At 45.5% G+C, this 14,925-nt stretch overlaps 1 protein-coding gene across 1 annotated transcript; it reads right to left on the bottom strand.

The window, feature by feature from the left end:
- Positions 1-1,071: 1,071 nt before the first annotated feature.
- On the bottom strand, positions 1,072-3,460 carry KCNF1 (potassium voltage-gated channel modifier subfamily F member 1). The gene has a single exon (XM_056563083.1). It carries the CDS (start codon positions 2,815-2,817, stop codon positions 1,369-1,371), a length of 1,449 nt encoding a protein of 482 aa, XP_056419058.1. The 5' UTR covers positions 2,818-3,460; the 3' UTR covers positions 1,072-1,368.
- Between the last annotated feature and the right edge of the window lie 11,465 nt (positions 3,461-14,925).

The following is a 14,925-nucleotide window of genomic DNA, read 5'->3' as shown; positions in this document are numbered from 1 at the left end:
CCCAAATATTAGTTGTCCTACTATATATCACAGGAGCCCCAAATATTAGATGTCCTACTATATATCACAGGAGCCCCAAATATTAGATGTCCTACTATATATCACAGGAGCCCCAAATATTAGATGTCCCACTATATATCACAGGAGCCCAAATATTAGAGGTCCCACTATATATCACAGGAACCCCAAATATTAGAGGTCCCACTATATATCACAGGAGCCCCAAATATTAGATGTCCTACTATATATCACAGGAACCCAAATATTAGATGTCCTACTATATATCACAGGAGCCCCAAATATTAGATGTCCTACTATATATCACAGGAGCCCCAAATATTAGATGTCCTACTATATATCACAGGAGCCCCAAATATTAGATGTCCCAATATATATCACAGGAGCCCAAATATTAGAGGTCCCACTATATATCACAGGAACCCCAAATATTAGAGGTCCCACTATATATCACAGGAGCCCCAAATATTAGATGTCCTACTATATATCACAGGAACCCAAATATTAGATGTCCTACTATATATCACAGGAGCCCCAAATATTAGATGTCCTACTATATATCACAGGAGCCCCAAATATTAGATGTCCTACTATATATCACAGGAGCCCCAAATATTAGATGTCCTACTATATATCACAGGAGCCCAAATATTAGATGTCCCACTATATATCACAGGAGCCCAAATATTAGATGTCCCACTATATATCACAGGAGCCCCAAATAGGATGTCCCACTATATATCACAGGAGCCCAAATATTAGATGTCCCACTATATATCACAGGAGCCCCAAATAGGATGTCCCACTATATATCACAGGAGCCCAAATATTAGATGTCCCACTATATTACCTAGGAAATGCTACAATGACTAAAATGTTTGATACTATGCAAGTTGGGTTATATATTACATAGATGTAGGTCTATATGTAAAAGAGATGAATATTAGATGGATAGATAGATAGATATAGATGGATTGTGATATCATGCGTTGTTATCTGTGGTGTTACACAGGGCTGCACTTACCCCATAGAGCTATAACAATACACAAACAATACAACTCAAAAAGACACATTTATTCTCCACTACAGTACATCTGTATATGACACGTTACAGTCATTGTATGAAATCTTTCAGACTCCCCCACAAGGTTGGCTTATGGGACTGTTTATTTGCGATCATATGTATATATTGTACATACCACAGGACTGTCAAACATGGAGATGTCAAACAGTTCACTTGATTTTGAGTTCTTTTTTCTGCCAGGTCTATGTGTTTCCCTACATGACCTATACACATAATGACTGGATTTGATCCTCGCACCAATACTCTGGTAGGTGTCCCCATCCCTGTTATTTGCAGCTCTGCAGCCTTGTCCTGTGATGCTTCTCCTTAGACAATGCTGGAATAAAAGTGTCACTATGGGAGGCCTTGAGGTGACTCCCCATCCTCACATCCCCAGCCCTGTGTGTGTCATGTCTGAAGCCTCTGAGGTCCCCTCCAGAAGAATGAAGTTCCATCAATTCAAGTTCATGTTTGGTTGCAGTTTCCAAAACCCTCTGCTTGTTGTAATATTTCACAAAGTTGTTGATAATGGGGTGAATGGGAAGAGCAATGGCTATCACCCCACAGAGGAAACTTGTAGCTGCATTCAGTTTCCCCAGAGTGGTTTTGGGGTAGATGTCTCCATACCCAACGGTAGTCATGGTGATGATAGCCCACCAAAATGACTGGGGGATGCTCTTGAACAAAGTTTCTGGATGGCTTTGCTCCATTGTGTATCCAAGAGCTGAGAATACAAAGATACCTACAGCCAGGTACATCAAGAGGAGCCCTAACTCCTTAAAACTGCTCTTCAGGGCATAAGTTAAGGTTTGCAGACCAGAAGAATGGCGGGCAAGCTTGAAAATCCTAGCAATCCTCATGATTCTCAAAGCCTGGACTGCTTGCTGGACATTGGTCAACTCCATCATTCGTGCCCCTAGGTGAGTCAGGATTAGACTAACATAAAAGGGCAGGATGGCCAACACATCTATGATGTTCATAAAGGAGAGGGCAAAGTGTAACTTGTTTGGGGAGGATATGAGTCTTAGGACGTACTCCATTGTGAACCAGATAATACACGCAGTCTCTATGTTGTCTAGAGTAGGGTGCTCTACATGGTTCCCCTCCGAGTCCTCCACCTGCAGATCTGGGATGGTCCCCAAACACATGACAATGGAGGAGGTAAGGATGAAGAGAAATGACAGAACTGCAGTGACCCTTGCTGGGAAAGAAGACTCTGGCTTCTCCATGAACTTCCAGACATACTTCTGAAACCTTTTCCATCTACTCTCTGATGTGTCAAAGCCCAAGTCATCGAGGATGGTCTGTACCCTCCTGGCTATCTCTTCCAATTCCTCCTTCTTCTCATTGAGGTGGCTTTTGCAGCAGTCATCCAGAAAACATAAGTCTACTTTCCAGAACTCCATTTCATTCTTGAAACACATCGGACATATGCCCTTCTTCATATGTACCTCCCCATAATAATAAACCTCCATGATACACTTAAAAGCATCAGGGTCTCTATCAAAGTAAAATTCTTTCTGCCCTGGGTCATAGTCATCACACAGAGAGAAGATGGCATCATACCCCCCAGTTATACAGTTCATCAGCTCTGCCAGCCTGGTGTCTGGGTACCTGTTTAAGATATCACCATAAAGGATTTGCCTAATTCCCCCGACATTGACAATGATCTCTACCTCTTCACTGAAGTCTGATCCACTCCCATTCAGTTCTTCGAAGCTGGAGCCGTTGATCATTTTGAGTCAACAATTGGTCAATTATGGTCCAAAAAAAAAAAAGTTTGCAAATTATTTGAGTATTTCTCCAAATCCTGCAAACCAGGGAAGGTTGCGAGAAAACATGAAGGACGATCACATTGCAGAATATCCCCCAGTCTCCACAGTGCTCGCCATGAAGACAAGTTTCATGAGAAAAGCATAGGAGCTATAACAGGCATGGAGGTTTCTTCATTCAGCAGGTGCCCATTCCTCCCTTAAGGCTGCTAGTGAATCCATAGATCTGCAGCTAGAACAGCTCTCAGGCTCTGTGCTGATGGATGTGAGAGGAGAAGAACAGATGATCAACAAGGTGGTCACTGAAGAAGAAAGACCCCCCAGTCACCGGTGCACTGCCATCAGGAGCAGAGACCCTAGCAGAAGCTGGCACTGTGCAGGGCAAAGTTACACTGGCTTTTCCATGGATGCGGGAGAAGAGGACAGGAATCCCAGTGTGACGTCACAGCTCTTTGAACAGGCTTCCCCCTCCTGGTGAGCTGGGGAGAGAGTGCAGCAGCTGCACACACTTGTCACCCTGCATGCCAATGAATGGGGCTAATCTGTATAATGCAAAGGAAAAATGCACTGGAAGGGTATAGAGAGCTGGGGAGCGTGCGAGTAGACTAAGAAGGGTGCGACGTAGTGTAAGGAGGGGTGAGGAGTGGGGGGGGAGAAGAAGGGAAGACCATTTAGGAAGGTTCGAATACGGCAATGATTACCATATTGCAACCTGGTCTTGTTAATATGTAACGACCTTTGTTTAATATTCGACGTACTTATATTTTCTTTACTGTCAAATATCTGTTTTAAAGAAAAATCCTTTAATAAAAAAAAACTGTTGAACTAAAAAGTCACAGAGATCTGGACACAGTATGTCGGAGGGGGAATCGCAGTCATAGTAAAAAAAAAAAAAATAATCAGTCAGATTTAACCATCGCATTGCCATTGAGAAGTTTTGGGCTAGAATAGACTTTCTTTGGTTAGACTCATAGTCATTTTTTAATCATAGATGAAATGATTATGGAATATAGGAGAGTGACGTATAGATTTCTTTATACAGTGATCCCTCAACTTACGCTGGCCTCAACATACAATAGTTTCAACATAAAATGTTTTTTTCTGGACCATTGTAAGTTCAAACCAGACTCAACATACAATGTACGGACAGTCCAGATCTGTGAAACGTGTCACAACTGGGGGAACTGACCAATCAGAATGGGCATTTTACTGGTAAATCACCTGTATTACTGAAGTGTATGCACTGACTGGTGTCTGGTAGCACCCCCTACAGTACAGGGAGGAACTACAAGTTCTGTACTACTCCTTACCTGTGCCAAGGTTAGCTGCTCATTTGGACACCAAGTAAGGGCGGCTCCATTTGGGACACTGTGTGTACTGCATAGGACCCTGAAGAAGCTCCTGTCCTCTACATAAACCCTTGTTTCCCAACCAAGGTGCCTCCAGCTGTTGCAAAACTACAACTCCCAGCATGCCCGGAAAGCCATTGGCTGTCCAGGCATTCTGGGAGTTGTAGTTTTGCAACAGCTGGAGGCACCCTGGTTGGGAAACACTGACATAGACAGTGATTTAGAGCTTCCAGCAGCTCTTTCTTACTTTTATATCTAAAGACTTGTTTTATCTATATTAGTTATCTACTTATTTTTCTTTAATCCTCACCTTTTCCTATTTTTGGATGACATTTTGGTGGCTTCAGAACCAATTACCAGGTTTCCAATGAGTTATGGTCTCAACATACAATAGTTTCAACATACAATGGTCGTCCTGGAACCAATTAATATTGTAACTTGAGGGACCACTGTATATATTGTAAACATGTTACACGGCGCTGCACATTATCACCATTCACTGCAGTCCCCAAAGACAATTCTCTATAGCACATACACATACTAGGGCGAATTATATTCTATCAGTATATTTTTTGGAGTGTGGGAGAAAGCCCATAGGAAATCCACACAGCTCTACCCTGTTGTACTTTGCACATGATAATGATAGAGACAATGATGCACATGATAATGGTAGAGACAACTATACAAACTAAATAGCGGGAAAATGTCCCATAAGGTTGTACAATTAAAGGGTACCTCTCATCAAAAAAACTTTTGATATATTATAGATTAATGTATGCAGAATAACTTTACAATTGCATGTTATTAAAAAATATGCTTCTTTCTATTTAATTTTCCACTTTGAAGAAATGACCACTAGGGGTCTCCCTACCAGTCCTGGCAGCAAGCATTTCAGACTCATGCTGGAGTCCTAAACACTACGAGCTGCCAGTCTGCTTTGTTCACAAAGGAGAACACTCAGAGCTGCCAGCCTGCTTTGTTCACAGCCTGTTTGGCTGTGAACAAAGCAGGCTGGCAGCCCTGAGTGTTTAGGACTCCAGCATGAGTCAGAAATGCTTGCTGACAGGACTGATCGGGAAAAATACAATAGAAAGAAGCATATTTTTCATTAACATGCTATTTCAAAGTTATTCAACATTCATTAATCTAAAATATATCGAAAGTTTATTTGATGATAGGTGTCCTTTAATGATGTGAACACAGCCTAACACTGTATGAACCTGTCAACCAGCATGTGCAGATGTAAGAGCCCGAAAATTTATCCTGAAAAAAAAGGCTGCTAGGTGGGGGGTGCTAGAATTTGGACCCCTCAGTCTAATATTTATTGTTTATCGTTAGGGTGGATCACCTCCTACCAATCTAATCCATTAGGTTTCTCAGGATGGATCACCCTTTTAATGATCGGATTAGTACTGGTATGACAGTCCTGTGCCAGAAAGTTAAACAGCTTTGTAAATTACTTCTATTTAAAAATCTTAATCCTTCCAGTACTTATCAGCTGCTGTATACTACAGAGGAAGTTCTTTTCTTTTTTAATTCCCTTTCTGTCTTACCACAGTGCTCTCTGCTGACACCTCTGTCCATTTCAGGAACTGTCCAGAGCAGGAGAAAATCCCCATAGCAAACCTATCCTGCTCTGGACAGTTCCCAAAATGGACAGAGGTGTCAGCAGAGAGCACTGTGGTCAGACAGAAAGGAAATTCAAAAAGAAAAGAACTTCCTCTGTATCATACAGAGAAGGAGGGAAGAAAACAAAGAAAAATGGGGGGCGCTCTCTCCAGGAGTTGTGCGATGAGTAAGGCACAACTCTGTTGTGGTACGTGGTGGGCTGTTACAGCTTGCTGCTTGGTGCCCCCTTGCCAGTTGTCCCCAAGAAGGGGTCATGGAAAAGGAAATGAAGGAAATAGAAGCACAGAAAATGCGGGGGTTCTGTCTCCCAAGCGCTACTGTGTAAATAAGTCCGGATGCCAATGGATACACAGGATTCTTTTATTTTATTCGTACGTAAAAGGTACAACTGGACAACACGTTTCGGTGTGTTCTCATGCCTTCCTCGTGTCCACAACAATAATTTTGCGGTGTCCTGCTTGTGGGTTCCTGTGTATAGGCGGCCATCCTGTTATACAGCGGCTGATAAGTACTGGAAGGATTAAGGTTTTTAAATAGAAGTAATTTACAAATCTGTTTAACTTTCTGGCACCAGTTGATTTAAAAAAAACATGTTTTCCACGGGAGTACCCCCTTAAAGTAATTTCCAAATGTTTTATGGAGGAACCTTAATAGAGAAATGTTCCCTGATCTGGCTCTCAGCAGCAGATCAGGGAACTTTTTTTGGCTCTCAGCAGCAGAGCCCTGCATTATTATTTTTTTAAACACTGTATGATGCTTAATTTTTCCCTGTGGTGGCGCTGCAGGTGAACTGAACATATGCTTATGGCATTCCCCGATTATTTGTAGACCCTGTATTCAGATTGAAAGAAGAAATTTCAGTCCAGCGCAGCAGCTAAAAGCAAAAACGTGCATTAATTAAAGATAGTCGCACGCAGTACAGCAGGTAAGCATGGAGGTGACGCGTTTCGGCCAGAGGCCGAAACGCGTCACCTCCATGCTTACCTGCTGTACTGCGTGCTATTATTTTTAATTAATGCACATTTTTGCTTTGAGCTTCTGCGCTGGACTAAAATTTCATCTTCCATTCTGTATCTCCAGTGAGGTCCACACCTGTCCTTGGCGCGGCAGGCCACGCTTTGAGAGCTGACTACACCTTCCTCTTTTCCTGCATTCAGATTGTCGTCTGCGGAACCTCCCAACAAAAAGGGACTGTCCAAAGCATTGCTTGCAGTGCCTGTGACTTAGAGATCTGCAACTTTTCATCAACTGTGCCATTTGTATAGACATTAAAAGAAAGATCTTACAATGGTCACTGTGTGGGCGTGTATCTAGAGTGCCACCGTAGAGAAGGTATGATGACCAGACTGAGCTGTGCTCCTGGATATCAGTCAGTCAGTGCAACAGATCTGCCCCCTAAAGACCTGGACTCCACAAGAAGTCTGAAGGTGCCCTGTGGTATCTGGCACAAAGACATTAGTTGATCCTGGAAGGGATGAGTTGTGACCTCCATGGATCAGACACAGTTGAGATCTGGGGAATTTGGAGGCCAAGCCATCTCTTTAAACTCTTTGTCAGTGTAGACAGGCATTATCCTACTGAAAGAGGCCACCGACGTTAGGTAAGTCTACTGCCATAAAGAGTTGGACATGGTCCATACAAGGTTTGTGTAGCAGGTACATGTCACAGTAACATTCATGAATGAATGCCACGACCCAAGGTTTTCCAGTAAAGCATTGCCCATCACATTGCCTTCACTTTTCTTCTTCCCATAGTGCCATCATTTCCCCAGGTAAGTGACATACAAAGACCTGGTTGTCCACTGGAAAATGGGATTCATCAGACCATGTCACTATCTTCCATTGCTTCATGGTTCAGTTCTGATGCCCTTGTGCCCATTATAGGACAGGGGTGAGCATGGGCACTATGACTGGTCTATAGCTGCACATCTCCATACACAACAAACTGCAGTACCCTTTGCTTTCTGACATTTCCAGCAAGTTATGCTACAGTAGCTCTTCTGTGGGATCACACCAGATGGGCTAGCCTTCAGCCTCCAGTAAGTATTGGGCATCCATGAGTCTGTCACTGGTTGACCGGATGTCCATCTTCAGACCACATTTCAATACTAACGTGGGTACTCTGAAGGACTAAGGATTAATATTTTTTAATTGAAGTAATTTACAAATCTGTATAATTTTTTTGGCACCAGTTGATCTGAAACATTTTTTTCCTCCGGAGTACCTCTTAACCACTACACAAGACCTGCCATCTTGTAGATGCTCTAAACTAGTCATGTAGACATCAAAATTCAACCCTTGTCAAAGTCCCTCAGTTCCATATGCTTGCCCGTGTTTCCTGCTTCTAATACATCAACTCCAAGAACTGACTGCCTAATATAATGTATCCCATGCCTTGACAGGCGCCATTGTCATCAGATGATATATGTTATGGTTTAATGTTATGGATTTTATGGTTTTTCAACCAAAGGCAAACTTTAAGTTCAAGTATCTCCATAGAGCAGTGTTTCCCAACCAGGGTGCCTCCAGCTATTGCACACACAGATCTTGAATAGAGACATTGTGAAGACCTTCGATGAGCACCAGCTCTGCATAGTTGCCGTCCTGCCTCATATCCTAGACACAGTTAATAATAATAATATCTTCTCTTACATCCTTCCAGCAGCGCAGGTGCTCTATTTGTGTGTTGCTGTAGGATGTAAGGGAAAACAAATTATTATTAGAAATTAATGTTTCTCCTTACGTCCTACAGCAGCACACAAATAGAACAAATAGAACACTTTTGCTGCCGTAGAACTAAGGGAAAACAAATGATGGTTAGAAAGTAATGCTTCCCCTAGAGCAGTATTTCCCAACCAGGGTGCCTCCAGCTGTTGCAAAACTACAACTCCCTGCTGGGAGTTGTAGTTTTGAAACAGCTGGAGGCACCCTGGTTGGGAAACACTGCCATAGAGGAACTCCCTGCACATCCCAGAGCACTGGACATACTTGGCTGCAGAGGTCATAAGGTACTTAACGCTGAAGGAGAAAGGAAGGAGACAGCTGCTGGAAGAGTCTACACTCTGCTCTGTATGTAGAGTGCATGAGAGTCTGTCATTCTCTATTTATCCACTAAACTAGTCAGCTAGAAAGCATTGCCATTGGGGAGAAGCAACAAGCAGTAAATGATACGCATAGCTCCGATGTAGGGGAGCGCTCACGTAGAGAACAGCCTACATATAGTCTTTAAATCTGCCTACGAAAATATCCTCATGTTCTTATATTCTTTCAGTTTTTATGCATTCTTTGTAACTATGTAACAAGATGTAACTATGTAATCATTTCAGCAGAACAAAAGAAAAAAAAAACACTTTGAGCATTTCCTCCAGATTTATACTGCCATGCCACCTGCAACCTTATACCACGGTTAAAGGGGTACCCTCGACAATAACATTTAGTCTGTGGGGAACATGGCAGCAAGGGTTAAAATTCCACTGCTGTGTAAATAAAGCAGCGAGCCATGAAGGTATTAGGTTCTTTAGAGCACGAGCTGGATGATGATCCTCCTGAACATCGCACCCCCACCTGGAGTAACCATTCTAGTTACCTGGGAGCGTCTCCTACAAATTAACTCTGCGGACAAGCTGCACAGTGTAAAGTGGTCCCAGACGTGCTTCCTGCCTTCATCTTTAAACTGTACCTGTATATTTGTAATATACATTGGTTTAAAAAATGTGTATATTTTGCCCCTGCAGCTATTGCCTGTGTGTCTCTGTAAGGAGTCCAAATACTGGAAGTATAGGTGGACAAGTTAGGTTCTGTATACAGAGGACAAGCAGGGCTCTGTACACTGAGGACAAGCAGGGCTCTGTACACTGAGGACAAGCAGGACTCTGTACACTGAGGACAAGCAGGGCTCTATACACTGAGGACAAGCAGGGCTCTGTACACTGAGGACAAGCAGGGCTCTGTACACTGAGGACAAGCAGGGCTCTGTGCTGTGAAGACAAGCAGGGCTCTGTACACTGAGGACAAGCAGGGCTCTGTACACTGAGGAGAAGCAGGGCTCTGTACACTGAGGAGAAGCAGGGCTCTTTACACTGAGGACAAGCAGGGCTCTTTACACTGAGGACAAGCAGGGCTCTGTACACTGAGGACAAGCAGGGCTCTGTACACTGAGGACAAGCAGGGCTCTGTATACAGAGGACAAGCAGGGCTCTGTACACCGAGGACAAGCAGGGCTCTGTACACTGAGGACAAGCAGGGCTCTGTACACTGAGGACAAGCAGGGCTCTGTACACTGAGGACAAGCAGGGCTCTGCACACTAAGGACAAGCAGGACTCTGTACAGTGAGGACAAGCAGGATTCTGTACACTGAGGACAAGCAGGGCTCTGTACACTAAGGACAAGCAGGACTCTGTACACTGAGGAAAAGCAGGGCTCTGTACACTGAGGACAAGCAGGGCTCTGTACACTGAGGACAAGCAGGGCTCTGCACACCGAGGACAAGCAGGGCTCTGTACACTGAGGACAAGCAGGGCTCTGTGCTGTGAAGACAAGCAGGGCTCTGTACACTGAGGACAAGCTGGGCTCTGTACACTGAGGACAAGCAGGGCTCTGTACACTGAGGAGAAGCAGGGCTCTGTACACTGAGGACAAGCAGGGCTCTTTACACTGAGGACAAGCAGGGCTCTGTACACTGAGGACAAGCAGGTCTCTGTACACTGAGGACAAGCAGGGCTCTGTATACAGAGGACAAGCAGGGCTCTGTACACTGAGAACAAGCAGGGCTCTGTACACTGAGAACAAGCAGGGTTCTGTACACTGAGGACAAGCAGGGCTCTGTATACAGAGGACAAGCAGGGCTCTGTACACTGAGGACAAGCGGGCTCTGTACACTGAGGACAAGCGGGGCTCTGTACACTGAGGACAAGCAGGGCTCTGTACACTGAGGACAAGCAGGGCTCTGTACACTGAGGACAAGCAGGGCTCTGTACAATGAGGACAAGCGGGGCTCTGTACACTGAGGACAAGCGGGGCTCTGTACACTGAGGACAAGCTGGGCTCTGTACACTGAGGACAAGCAGGGCTCTGTACACTGAAGACAAGCAGGGCTCTGTACACTGAGGACAAGCAGGGCTCTGTACACTGAGGACAAGCAGGACTCTGTACACCGAGGACAAGCAGGGCTCTGTACACTGAGGACAAGCAGGGATCTGTGCTGTGAAGACAAGCAGGGCTCTGTACACTGAGGACAAGCTGGGCTCTGTACACTGAGGACAAGCAGGGCTCTGTACACTGAGGAGAAGCAGGGCTCTGTACACTGAGGACAAGCAGGGCTCTTTACACTGAGGACAAGCAGGGCTCTGTACACTGAGGACAAGCAGGGCTCTGTACACTGAGGACAAGCAGGGCTCTGTATACAGATGACAAGCAGGGCTCTGTACACTGAGAACAAGCAGGGTTCTGTACACTGAGGACAAGCAGGGTTCTGTATACAGAGGACAAGCAGGGCTCTGTACACTGAGGACAAGCGGGCTCTGTACACGGAGGACAAGCGGGGCTCTGTACACTGAGGACAAGCAGGGCTCTGTACACTGAGGACAAGCAGGGCTCTGTACACTGAGGACAAGCGGGGCTCTGTACAATGAGGACAAGCGGGGCTCTGTACACTGAGGACAAGCGGGGCTCTGTACACTGAGGACAAGCAGGGCTCTGTACACTGAGGACAAGCAGGGCTCTGTACACTGAGGACAAGCAGGGCTCTGTACACTGAGGACAAGCAGGGCTCTGTACACTGAGGACAAGCAGGGCTCTGTACACTGAGGACAAGCAGGGCTCTGTACACTGAGGACAAGTAGCGCTCTGTACACTGAGGACAAGTAGCGCTCTGTACACTGAGGACAAGTAGCGCTCTGTACACTGAGGACAAGCAGGGCTCTGTACACTGAGGACAAGCAGGGCTCTGTATACTGAGGACAAGCAGGGCTCTGTACACTGAGGACAAGTAGTGCTCTGTACACTGAGGACAAGCAGGGCTCTGTACACTGAGGACAAGCAGGGCTCGGTACAGTGAGGACATGCAGTGCTGTGAGCAGTGAGGCTCAGGATAATTGACAAGCCAGGAGTCTGCACAGAGCCCTGCCTTTCCCACCCTCATTTTCTGTATTTTGTCTCCACACAGAGACACACAGGCAATAGCTACAGGGACAAAAAAAAATTCACCCAAAAATATACACATTTTTAACCAATGTATATTACAAATATACATATAATGATATGCTAATGACAGATACACTTTAAAATTCTGATGGGAGATGCATCCACCATCATTAATGGAGGTTTCCTTTAATGCCTTAACGATATCCACTGAACCCCCAGGTGCATGCCGGTACTGGCATTACAGCTGAAACCTCCCAGCAGTGGCCGAGCTAGGAGATAACTCTGATTCTGTCCATTTAACCCTCAAATGATGTATAAAAAAATAGAGACTGCAGAATCTGTGGGATTACATATGGGAATGGCATAAACAAAAAGAAACATCAGCATACTGACCATAAAGTGCATTGCATAACAATAACTCCCCCCCCCCACACACACACACACATAAACAAAAAAAAGTAGTAAAATCTAGTTTTTCTTTTTTTCTTCAGTTTTAGCCCATTTCAATTTCGCTGTACATTTTGTAGTAAATAAAGGGTGTCATCTATATCTATATATATATATATATATATATATATATATATATATAAAACTCAACGTGTGTGTGTGTGTGTGTATGTATGTGTGTATGTATGTATGTATATATGTATGTATGTATGTATGTATGTATGTATGTGTGTATGTATGTGTGTATGTATGTGTGTATGTTCCACAAAAACTTTCAAACGGCTAAAGATATTAACATGAAACTTGGCACAGATGTTACTTATATGTCAACAACAAACATAGGATAGGTGATTTAACCCTTACCCACCCCCATTTGCCAGGGGCGGGGTTTATGTTTAAAGTCCCAAACAAGTCAATGGGAAATATATGTTACTGCATACCTTCCAAACGACTGGAGATATTTCCATAATACTTGGTCACATGTTCCTTATATGTCCACTTAAAATATAGGATAGTTAATTTAACCCTTAACTACCCCCATTTGTGAAGGTCGGGGTTTTTGTTTAAAGTCCCATGCAGATCAATGGGAAATGTATGTTCCCACATAATTTCCGTACGGCTGGAGATATTTCAATACCTGGTACACATATTACGGGCCGGGATAGGAGGCCGGGATAGGAGGTCGAGATAGGAGGTTGGGATATGAGGACGAGATATGAGGACGGGATATAAGGATGGGATATGAGGACGAGATATGAGGTCGAGATAGGAGGTCGGGATAGGAGGTCGGGATAGGAGGACAGGATAGGAGGTCTGGATAGGATGTTGGGATAGGAGGACGGGATAGGAGGTCGAGATATGAGGACGGGAAAAGAGGTCGGTAAAGGAGGACGGGATAGGAGGTCTGGATAGGATGATGGGAAAGGAGGATGGGATAGGAGGTCGGGATAGGAGGTCAGGAAAGGAGGTCGGGATAGGAGGTCGAGATTGGAGGACGGGATAGGAGGTCGAGATAGGAGGACGGGATAGGAGGTCGAGATAGGAGGATGGGATAGGAGGTCAAGATAGGAGGTCGGGATAGGAGGACTGGATAGGAGGATGGGATAGGAGGTCAAGATAGGAGGTTGGGATAGGAGGTCGGGATAGGAGGACGGGATATGAGAACAAGATAGGAGGTCGGGATAGGAGGTTGGGATACGATGTTGGGATAGGAGGTCGAGATAGGAGGATGGGAAAGGAGGTCGGTATAGGAGGACGGGATATGAGGATGAGATAGGAGGTCGGGATACGATGTTGGGATAGGAGGTCGAGATATGAGGACGGGAAAGGAGGTCGGGATAGGAGGACGGGATAAGAGGTCGAGAGAGGAGGTCGAGATAGGAGGACTGGATAGGAGGATGGGATAGGATGTCGAGATAGGAGGACAGGATAGGAAGACGGGACAGGAGGTCGAGATAGAAGGACGGGATAGGAGGTCAGGATGTGGGGTTGGAATATGACAACAATATATGAGGATGGGATGTGAAGTCAAAAGCTTCCTCCTTTGTTTATTTTCCTCCCCAACAAGGATTAGGAAGGAAAGAACCCCTGGGATTCATATTTCATTACCATGCATCCATGCACTACCCGAGGAGTCCAGTAGATGGCGGACTGCACAAAATAAATGAACTGAGCAGTGACTAAAGCTGGGAGTTTGAGTTTTGTAACAACATGATGGAAGCCATTTTGGGAAATTGCATAGTATTTAGAGAGCTAGCAACCAGAGAGGAACCAACATACCAGCCTCTGCCTCAAGAGTGCTGCAGCAGATGAGAGAGAGAGCTGATGGAGACTTGGAGAGATCCAGAACTGATTCCACTACAGCCTCTGTAAGCAGTAAGAGAAACTGCAGCTGGACAGAGAGCCTCCGGAGCGGACAGCATGGTAGGGGAGGGGGCACATGACAAGTGGCAGTAGGACGCGAGGAGGAAGAGAAGGAAGAGGGGGGGGTTTACGTTACGTAGATGGGGGAGGGGGGAAAGAGGTAGGTATAAAAGGTATGGCTGGAAAGGGAGGAGTCAGTTGGCGTGGAAGAGCCAAAGAGAGTGCACCTACCATGGCTGACCGCGAGATGGACGAGTTGCTGCAGAGGGTGCGTGCCGCTGCCTTGCTGTGGGGTTCGGGCTGGCTGGAGGAGCAGTTGCTGGGCGCAGCTGGTGGATCGGGCTCCGTGGACGGCCCTGCCCCGGTCCCACAGTGGGTAAGCACGCGCCGCTCCAGGGCGCCGTCCAGACTTAGCCCCAGGTTGTCACCAGATAACTACATAGCTGACTCTCTTTCTCGGTTTCAGTGGGACCATTTTCGAGAGCTGGCGCCGGCGGTGGACGTGGATGGGCTGCCCTGCCCGGAGTGGCTTTGGACGTTGGTCTGACTGTGGCTATGGAGCTGGTATGCCGGTCAGTGAGTGAGGCTACATGGGCAGGTTATGGTAGGTGCTGGTCAGAGTGGGAGTCGGTAGTGGCTGAGG

Source organism: Hyla sarda, chromosome 3 (genome assembly GCF_029499605.1).
Source record: "Hyla sarda isolate aHylSar1 chromosome 3, aHylSar1.hap1, whole genome shotgun sequence".
NCBI classification, from domain to species: domain Eukaryota; kingdom Metazoa; phylum Chordata; class Amphibia; order Anura; family Hylidae; genus Hyla; species Hyla sarda.
This window is presented reverse-complemented; position numbering and strand designations above follow the sequence as displayed.

Bases quoted from the DNA above. Each gene is read 5' to 3' on its own strand.
- KCNF1 (XM_056563083.1), bottom strand. From the start codon at position 2,817: ATGATCAACGGCTCCAGCTTCGAAGAACTGAATGGGAGTGGATCAGAC.